Below are 10,586 nucleotides of genomic sequence, written 5' to 3'. Positions count from 1 at the left end.
CAATTTGCATAATTAAGCAACCATGTAAGTATATATCAATGAGCCCAGGAATGGAATCTTTCACTCCGTAGGAGAAGGGTTATCGCGAGTTCCAATTCTGAGATTAAATGGATTCATGTAAGTGATGTTGTGAGAGGCTGCAGCTCAAACAGTGGGTGAAGAAGAGTTTGCACTCACTACTGTAAGTCTCTCTGGATAAGTGTCTGCTAAATGACTCAAATGTAGGACTAGGGTTCAGTATCTGTCGGGGAAATTAAGGGATTTATTTTTTACTGGGAGCTACAACCTGAACTTATCCAATACGATTTTAGTTTTTTTTAGCAAAACCTTGTGCTTTGGTGTACCCTACTGAATCATTACCCAGCAGGCCCAGTAGATTTGGTTATGCACTATGCAGAAATCGCTCAGCCATTAACTGGTTGCGATAAAACAAGTATAGTGTAGAGAATAATTGTCCCATCTCAACCGCTGTGAAATATTTTCAGCTGTTTTGAACCTGGTGTACAAAGCAAAAATGCCACTTAACAGGAAGCATAGAAACAGATCTATAATTCACATTTCTATATGAATTTGGTCGGGTAGCCCAAAAAGTGACATATTGCAGCTTTAAGTGGAAAAGCCCTGGCACACTTGAATAAGAATAAATCACATTGAAAAGACATGTCTAGATGCACAAAAGTTGGATTGTGTTCAGAGCTGGCTGAACACTTCAGGTGGTGGTCAGGGACACATTGCTGATTTCTCCTGTCTGCGATCAGGTTACTGAAACCACATAGTGGCAACATCAATACTCCGCCCACAAGTCTGCAGTAAAGGTGTGTTGTCGGAGCAAGAGGGACCTTTTTTCATGCCTAGCTTTTGAGGAATGTGTTTTGTGGCTTCATAAATGCTAGCCAGCAAGCTTATTTAGAAAAACTGTTTTTGTTTAGCGGTTAGCGTTGAGTTGTCAGATTTAGCTTACAGCGTGGGAAAAGGGCATCTAGACGCATTTAAATATAGGTGTAGATGCATGACGTGTTCGGATTTCCATAAACTGTCAAGTCTAGACATGGCGTTACAGTTGGGGGGGCGTTCAGCAGGGATTTCCATGCAGTGATGGGAGTCACAAGGAGGATATTGTTGTAAGTAAGTCTTCTGATACAGATCTCCTTTACTGGATGAGAACACTCACAGATCRCACTGGGTCTGTTCTAAATAGCACCCTATTCCCTATATAGTGTCCTACTTTCGACAGGGTGCCATTTGGGATACAGCCTGGGAATCGAAACCAAACCGTTTGGATTCTCTCCCATCTGGGGAAGGGAAACAGGGCCCTGGTCCTGCTGAAGTGGAAGAATGGAATATGAGTGTGGGCCCCTACACACAGTAGAGACTACCAAATTTGAGAAAGGGATTCTTTCATCCAATCAGTTATTTTACTCGTCTACACCTAAACATGTGGCCAACCTTCAGGGGACATGTTAACACCAGGTATAAACAGGGCTCTTGAAAGCCCTTTCCTCAGGTCAATCCCCCTTTAAGTCTTGAGGTCAACCCATAACTCAAAGGCACCATCTACTTGGCAAAACAGGTATTTTTACTTTGTCATACTCTGATAAAATTGTTTATTATTAATACAGCTAATTATACCATATTTTGGATCGAGTCCATCGAAGTTAAATCCACACCCTGTAGTTACTCATTACGTCCAGCAGGTGGAAGCATTTCTTGGAGTAATTAAAGTAGTGAGTCAATCAAAACAAAGTGGATGACTGCTACTGCTGCGTCAAATTTTCACGCTCCTCTTACATAATCCAATGTCTCACACTACTCCCACTCAGCTCATCACACCAGACAGCACCAGGAATGAGCAGTTCCATGACTGAAACACTTTATTTCTATACAGCTGAAGGTGGTTTCTTCAAAAGGCAGACAGAAGGCGACTACAATGCGGAGAACAGAGACAAGGCTGTGTGTCTGGTGAGGTGTAAACTGACTACACCTGTACAAGAGTTGACCTGATAGAGAAACTGGGCTAGAAAACAACACAGAACGTGCATTCATTCTGGTTGGCCTAACCAACTATGCCAATGGGGGCGGGTGGGGTAAACCAAATCAAAGTGCTTCGACGTGACCCTTGAATTCAGCAACAGCTTTTAACTCCCTGCGAGTAGACTCAACGCACAGCTGCCGTGTAACAAAGTATGGTAGAGAGAGGAACACGTATTCAGTACAGGATATGACCATAGACTTAGCGCCACAAAGTGCTCTACTATGTCCCTTAGGTACAGATCTAGTATCAGCTTACCCTCCCCAAATCCTAACCTTAAACATTAGTGGGGAAACTGCAAAACTGACCKAAGATCAGAGTCTAGGGGCAATTTAACCCTACTTCCTCCCATACACACGTGAGCCAGTGTAAGTGAATAACCGTCCTACCTAGGTTAACATCAGTTACAAAATTGAGGTACAGTACAAATAAACCTGTTGGTTATCATCCAAGTGCACCCCACCCTTTTCCTGTAACCATCCCAACCCCTCTGTTCTCATCTGCAAGCCCACTGAATATTCAAGCTAGAAAAGGGGCATCATGACAAAAATATATTACAGTAAACATCAGGTCATTGGAACAAGGAGTGAACAGAACAGCCCAGTACCTACTCTAGGCAGGGCGAAAAAGGGCAACCAGGCACAATTTTTTTTTCTTTTTTCCCCCCATGATTCACATTGGTTTTATATTCATACAGCTAAAGCTGTCTGTCTTTCAGACCATGAGTTGAGGCGCTACCACCGTTTGGTAGTAAGGGGTGTTGGAGGTACAATTACCAAGTCAAGTCATTTGCGGCGAGGCACCACCCAATGGTTATGATGGAGTTCAATGTGGCGACGTCCACCATCCATTCCAAGCTACCTTCACCTGGCTCTTGGATAAAAAGTCAGATTCAAGGAGGTCTTGGCTGGATCCATCCACCCCCCCCCCCCCCCCCCCAGTAAGCACTGTCATTAGGCACCAGGGAGACATCACACCCTTCCTTTGGTGGAGCTGCTCAYTTCATGATTTATAAATCCAATAGTTCTCAAAAGTTCAGTCACAAAGTGCATTGGCTGTGGACTCGTCCGTCGTCGTCAGTATCCATTCGGGTCAGATCAGTCGGTGGCAGGCAGTTGATTGGCTGAGCAGGAGAGGGGTGGGGGGGGTCACATGATGCAGCACTTGTTCTTGAAGATGTGTGGGTCTTTGTAGCGCAGTCTCTGTTTGGGTCGGTACTTCTCCAGGTAGGTCAGCTGCTTGCTGTTGATCGCCCCTCGGCGCTTCCTGGAAAACAAAAAAAACATGGATATTGAAGAACGAACTACAGTAAGAGAACTGAGCTCAACAGACCTCATCTGAAGAGGTTCATATCCTCTAATAATAGGGCCACTTGTTCAAAACAGACAGATGCATTTAAATCAGTCAAAAAAGGTGTGTCTGACAGCCATGACAATGAACGCAAGAGCAACAAGTTTCATAACATGACCGCAGTAGATCAAGAGAGTTTGGCAGAATCCAGAAGAGAAGAACGGAAAGAGAGGAGGGATACTCACTGTCTGATGAACTGGATGGCGTCCTCATACTTCATACCACTCTCGATCAGAGCCAACGCCACCAGCACCGGGGCTCTGCCAAGACAGAACATCCACAGCAGGCCAGTCAGAAACAATCACTTCACTAACTGATATAGAAAGATGACTTTTTTAGATTCCTTTCCAGATGGGATGCAAATGGTCCCAAAGCTTCATTCAGGCCCTCCGGCACCAAAATGATCTATTGAAACCAATATGATTTTAGGCAGGGTACAATAGAGAAGGGGATAGATAGGGGGCTAAGGCCAACAAATGGTAGGGGACACACTGCTATACCTTACTGTACAGAACAGAATAACCTGTGGCTGGATAGGACAGTGACTCCTCCAGAATACGAGGGCCAGAGTACAGCTGGTGAGTGGTGCCCTTTACTGAAACAGTGAAAGCTTGGGACATGGAGGGTGAAGTTGCTCCTAGATGCTGATCTGGGATCAGTTCAGCATTTCCACCACTAATGGTTATGGTTAGGATTGGGGAAGGAGAAGCTAGATCTGTACCCAGATGAAAACTTCGCCCCAGAGTGTGTGGGACATAAAAAGGCAAAGTGTGAGACAATGGCTGTGTGTGTGTGCACTCCCATACACAACCTTCTCAAACAGAGCATCCCTTACAAGGCACAGACAGAGCTATGTGCTTTCAGCCAGACAAACTTACACTAACCTGTTTAATCCACAAAAGCTTTAGCTCAACACTGCTTACTAATAGGGTTAAGGGAAGGGGGCTCGTTCCGCCATAACCTCAGAGTTTTGGGTCTTTTTAATGAGGAGCGGGGATAAAGATGTGTAAGTCGCCAAAAAAAACATGGCAATTCTCAGAATAACCAGGAATACAATATTCTGTGAACGTGTCAAAACAAATCAATCATGGGCCATTAAGGTTTTTAACTGTTAGACACACAAATCCAAAACACTTAACCTAAACTTAAGCCTGCAAACCCCTCAGTGAGCCTTCGCTCAGAGAAAAAGGGTGCTGAAACAGTCTTTCCCATTTGAAACGTATGAAAATAAATAAGTTGGGCCAAGAAAACATTGGCACCCTTTCAAAAGCTTAGGCTAGCTCCTTGGGGAGAAGGGAGACGTGCGTCAGAGATGGGGTTATACTGCCACCAAACCAGACTGCCAGGGTTATACTGCCCCCAAACCCAGACTGCCAGGGTTTCACTGCCCCCAAACTAGACTGCCAGGGGCGGGGGCCCCCTCCCACCATGTCACTCGGTTTATGACTCTACCCCTACTACGTTCTGTTGGACTGTTTGTTTGTGTGTGTGTGTGCGCACCACACTCTCTAATAAGAAGAAGAGCAGCAGCCACACTGTGTTACAAAGTCTGATCAGTATAATACTGTCCTATTGTTCAAAAACATGTCCCAGTGGGGAGGGACACCAACTGTCCCAGTGGGGAGGGACACCAACTGTCCCAGTGGGGAGGGACACCAACTGTCCCAGTGGGGAGGGACACCAACTGTCCCAGTGGGGCGGGACACCAACTGTCCCAGTGGGGCGATTGCTAGCTAGAATGGCTCACTTTCTCCCTTCACAGCTTCAAAACGACAGGAGGGAAAGTTAGCCTATCCCTGCTGCAGACAGAGGGGTGGATCCAGGGTCATCTCTAGTTACTGGGTTGCTGGGCTGGGGCCTGATATAAACACTCGATGGAATGGGATGGAACAGCAGATTCAATTATAGGGTATTGGCCCCCGCTCCGCTCCGACTGGGGCCGGGCCTGATCCCAGCTAAAAGGTCATGGAAAGAGCCCAGCGTACGTACAGTGAAGAGGGGACCGCAAAAACAAATGCCTCCTTCCTGTTTCGTCTTCAGACTTCACCCCCCGGTGCCTCTAATAATACTGTGGGATTACTGAATTGCTGCAGCACGGGAGCACCAAGGGGACTGTTTGTGTTGACTTTGGCCCAGTGCTAGGCTAGCTAGCTAGCCCTCAGAGAGAAGGGGAGACAGGGAGGGGGTCTGAGTCTACAGACAGGTCTAGAAGAGGTTGTTCAGTTTGATGGGGTGGGCAGCTATGCATTAGCCTGGTCCCATATCTTTTTGTGATTTCTTGCCAACTCCTTTGGTTATTGTCACACCAGCACACACAGATCTGGGACCAGGCTACCTCATTGTGGCTGTGTACAGGAAGAGTGGGTACTGGGAAAACTCACGCTGAAGCGCTGAGCTAGAAGGATACTCGCCGCCATGATCTGTCTTACTCAGAAGGCCCCTGTTCCTTTCCCTAGAGATTAACAATGGGTATGTCCCAAACGGCACCATATATAGTGTACAGGGAATGGTGCCACTTGGGACGCAACCAGAGGTGCCTATCCTATCCTTGAACCTGGAGAGGTGTGGGCACAGTGAGAATGAGCCTCCCTTGACCCAGGTTTAACCAACTGACTGGCAGATAAACTTGGTAAGCACTGTGCAAAGCTCAATGGCAGTCAACACAACCTCTTTGGATCCGGTTCCCTGTGATACCTTGTTAACCTTAAATCAAAAATGTCCCCTTGATCTGATTATAGGCAATGATATGCATGAATACTCAAACACTGTTGTCCATTCACTACAGAGCATCCTACTGGTCCCCTAATACAGAGTATCAATAATAATAATAATAATAATAATAATAATAGCCATTTAGCAGATGCATATACCCAAAGTGACTTACAGTCATGTGTGCATACATTTTAAATATAGGTGGTCCCGGGAATCAAACCCACTATCATGGTGTTATGAGCACCATGCTCTACCAACTGAGCTGGTCCCCTCACCTGCCCAGTCCAGCCACACAGTGCACGGCTACGCAGCAGCCTGGATCCTCTAGGAAACGGGACCTTAGCAGACTCAGCCAGTCCTCCACCACCTTAGAGGGAGGGGGCGCGCCGTCGTCAAACTGCCAGTCCTGGGGAGAGAGAGAGAGACTGAGGCCTTAGGGCTCAGACACACCAATCGCATTTGCTGGCTGAGAGTACTTAGCACCTCTGAACATAATTAGCGCACCGATTTTACATGTAGAATCTTGTGAAAACGATCYGCAGATTAACACTAGATCTACTTTTGGTGCGATGTGTTCGAGCATTAATGACACGATGCTCCTGGGAAATAGTATGGTTTGGAATCTCATGCATAGCACTTTGGAATGTTGTGTTGACTGTACTGGAAGTGTTCTCTARTGTCATTTTCTAAGCTTCACAAAGTTGTTTAAAATGAAAGTTCAGCTGACCACAGTGGTGAAAACATTGGTTTGCATGCCACTGCAATGCCAAGCACACTAGGATTGGGCCGTATACCGTATACCAGGGTATTTGGGATGGTTTTTCAATACCATTGAAACTATTTATTTGAAGTTTTTCAATACATTTTAATATTTGTAGCAATTCTTTAAAGTAAATATCTGCAGTTAACTTGTGTAATAGATTAGGAGATAAAGCAGATTGTGTTCTTCATTTCACCTGTCACATTATTTTACAGTATGAAGCTTACTTAGTTCCCCAGAACAGGTTATCCAGTCACGTGTTTGTTTGTAAATAGCACAACGGGTGAAAGCGGGAGCAGGTGAGTCCGGCTGTGTATTGACAGGTGTCGTGTTTTTTTGCTTCAACAGAGTGATCAGGGACGTGCAACTATAGTTTTCCTTCACAGAAAATACATTAATGCAACACATTCAGCAGAAAATAGATTCATTTTCATCAGATGACAACAGAAGTGCAATGCTATTTGGCTGGCAGCCACAAGTAAATGAGCTTACAATGAAAAAGCTAACACTATGCATGTCCATCATATTTCTAATGTGTAGGCCTATCATAAAAATAATATAGCCAGCTATATTTCAAWTTTTTTGCTTAAAGTTAATCTTGCATTTTACCTGAGAAATAGGCTGGCTACAAAGAGAAAAGCACCGGAGAACAGTAGCTACAGTACAAATCAGTTAGAGCGCTGTCTGCTCATCTGAACAGAATTAGTCTGATGCCGAGCAGAAATTACAATAAGAAGCATTTTAGATCTGTGCTTACAAATCGCAGCAAGATACACTATATATACACACAGTGCAATCGGAAAGTATTCAGACCACTTCACATTTTCCACATTGTTACGTTACAGCCTTATTCTAAAATGGATGAATTTTTAAAAACACAACACCCCTGCTGAAAAACATACCCACAGCATGATGCTGCCACCACCATGCTTCACCGCAGGGATGGTGCCATGTTTCCTCCAGACGTGATGCTGGCATTCAGGCCCAAGAGTTCAATCTTGTTTCTCATGGTCTGGAAGTCTTTAGTTGCCTTTTGGCAAACTCCAGACGGGCTGTCATGTGCTTTTTACGGAGTAGTGGCTTCCGTTTGACCACTCTACCATAAAGGCCTGATTGGTGGAATGCTGCAGAGATTGTTTGTCCTTCTGGAAGGTTCTCCCATCTCCACGGAGGAACTCTGGAGCTCTGTCAGAGTGACCATCGGGTTCTTGGTCACCTCCCTGACCCTTCTCCCCCGATTGCTGAGTTTGGCCAGGCGGCCAGCTCTAGGAAGAGAGTCTTGGTGGTTCCAAACTTCTTCCATTTAAGAATGATGGAAGCCACTGTGTCCTTGGGGACATTCAATGCTGCTGAAATGTTTTGGTACCTTTCCCCAGATCTGTGCCTCGCCACAATCCTGTCTCGGAGCTCTACGGACAATTCCTTCGACCTCATGGCTTGGTTTTTGCTCTGACGTGCACTGTCAACTGTGGGACTTTATTTGGACAGTTGTTTGCCTTTCCAAATCATGTCCAATCAATTAAATMTATCACAGGTGGACTCCAATCAAGTAGTAGAAACATCAAGGATGATCAATTTAAACAGGATGCACCTGAGCTCAATTTCGAATCTCATAGCAAAAGAAGGTCTGAATACTTATGTAAATCAGGTACAGTTGAAGTCGGAAGTTTACATACACTTAGGTTGGAGTCATTAAAAGTCATTTTCAACCACTCCACAAATTTCTTGTCAACAAACTATAGTTTTGGCAAGTCGGTTAGGACATCTACTTTGTGTATGACACAAGTAATTTTTCCAACAATTGTTTAGACAGATTATTTCACTGTATCACAATTCCAGTGGGTCAGAAGTTTACATACACTAAGTTGACTGTGCCTTTAACTTCTTATGGCTGCAGGGGCAGTATTGAGTAGCTTGGATGAAAGGTGCACAGAGGTGCCCATATTAAACGGCCTGCTCCTTAGTCCCAGTTGCTAATATAAGCATATTATTATTCATATTGGATAGAAATCACTCTGAAGTTTCTAAAACTGATTGAATTATGTCTGTGAGTATAACAGAACTCATATGGCAGGCAAAAACCTGAGAAGTTCCACTTCCTGTTTGAATTGTTTCTGAAGTGTCAGATTTTCAACCATGCTCTCAATTGAAATGACAGCGAGATATAGATGAGTTTAGACTTCCTACAGCTTCCACTAGATGTCAATAGTCAACAGAACTTTGTCTGATGACTCCAATGTGAAGGGGGGCCGAAGGAGACAGGAATGAGTAATCACTTCCACGGGCTGATCYCGCATTCACCATGCGCCTTCACATGAGGAGGACGTCCGTTCCACCGCTCTTCTGAAGTCAATCTAATTCTCCGGTTGGAACYTTATTCAAGATGTATGTTAACAACATTCTAAAGATTGATTCAGTACATCGTTTGACATGTTTCTACTGACTGTAACGGAACTTTTGGACATTTCGTCACGTTATAGTGGAGGCGCTTTCTGACTTTGGAATTGTTTACCGAAGGCGCGAACCAAAGTAGCTAATTGGACATAATCGAACAAATCAAGCATTTATTGTGGACCTGGGATTCCTAGGACTGCATTCTGATGAAGTTCATCAAAGGTAAGGAAACATTTATCATGTATTTTCTGGTTTCTGTTGACCCCAACATGGCGGCTAATTTGGCTATTGTTCTGAGCTCCGTCTCAGATTATTGCATGATTTGCTTTTTCCGAAAAGTTTTTTTGAAATCTGACACAGCGGTTGCATTAAGGAGAGGTATATCTATAATTCCATGTGTATAACTTGTATTATCATCTACATTTATGATGAGTATTTCTGTTGAAACGATGTGGCTATGCAAAATCACTTGATGTTTTTGCAACTAGTGAATCTAACGCGCCAATGTAAACTCAGATTTTTTTATATAAATATGAACTTTATCAAACAAAACATGCATGTATTGTGTAACATGAAGTCATATGAGTGTCATCTGATGAAGATAATCAAAGGTTAGTGATTAATTTTATCTCTATTTCTGCTTTTTCTGACTGCTATCTTTCGCTGGAAAAATGTCTGTGCTTATTGTGGTTTGATGGGGACCTAAACATGTTTGTAGTGCTTTCGCTGAAAAGCATATTTGAAATCGGACACTTTGGTGGATTAACAACAAGAATACTTTAAAATGATATAAGACACATATATGTTTGAGGAATTTTAATTATGAGATTTCTGTTTTTTGAATTTGGCGCCCTGCACTTTATCTGGCTGCGTCATATCGATCGGTAGCGAGATGCAGCCATAAGAATTAACAGCTTGGGAAATTGCAGAAAATGATGTCATGGCTTTAATATCTTCTGATAGGCTAATTTACTAATTTGAGTAATTGGAGGTATACTTGTGATGTATTTCATGGCTACCTTCAAACTCAGTGCTCTTGCTTGACATCATGAGAAAAATCAATAGAAATAAGCAAAACCTCAGAAAAAAAATTGTAGATCTCTACAAGTCTGGTTCATCCATGGAAGCAATTTCAAACGCAAGGTACACGTTTATCTGTACAAACAATAGTATGCAAGTATAACAACCATGGAACCATGCAGCCGTCATACGCGCTCAGAAGGAGAAGGTTCTGTCTCCTAGAGATGAATGTACTTTGCTGCGAAAAGTGCAAATCAATCCCAGAACAACAGCAAAGGACCTTGTGAAGATGCTAGAGAAACGGGTACAAAGGTATCGTAT

At 43.8% G+C, this 10,586-nt stretch overlaps 1 protein-coding gene across 1 annotated transcript in view; it reads right to left on the bottom strand.

Annotated features, from left to right (window-relative positions):
• Nucleotides 1–2,734: 2,734 nt before the first annotated feature.
• The window catches only part of LOC111955699 (protein tyrosine phosphatase type IVA 3), a 30,530-nt gene continuing 22,678 nt past the window's right edge, over nt 2,735–10,586 (bottom strand). Inside the window, 3 exon segments of the mRNA XM_070436481.1 lie at nt 2,735–3,295; nt 3,565–3,639; nt 6,367–6,497. Of these exon segments, the coding sequence (XP_070292582.1) occupies nt 3,178–3,295; nt 3,565–3,639; nt 6,367–6,497 (324 nt within the window). The 3' untranslated portion in view covers nt 2,735–3,177.

The sequence above is a fragment of the Salvelinus sp. IW2-2015 genome, linkage group LG31 (assembly GCF_002910315.2).
Source record: "Salvelinus sp. IW2-2015 linkage group LG31, ASM291031v2, whole genome shotgun sequence".
Taxonomy (NCBI): domain Eukaryota; kingdom Metazoa; phylum Chordata; class Actinopteri; order Salmoniformes; family Salmonidae; genus Salvelinus; species Salvelinus sp. IW2-2015.
Note: the sequence above shows the minus strand (reverse complement) of the source record. Positions and strands in the feature narration are given on the sequence as shown.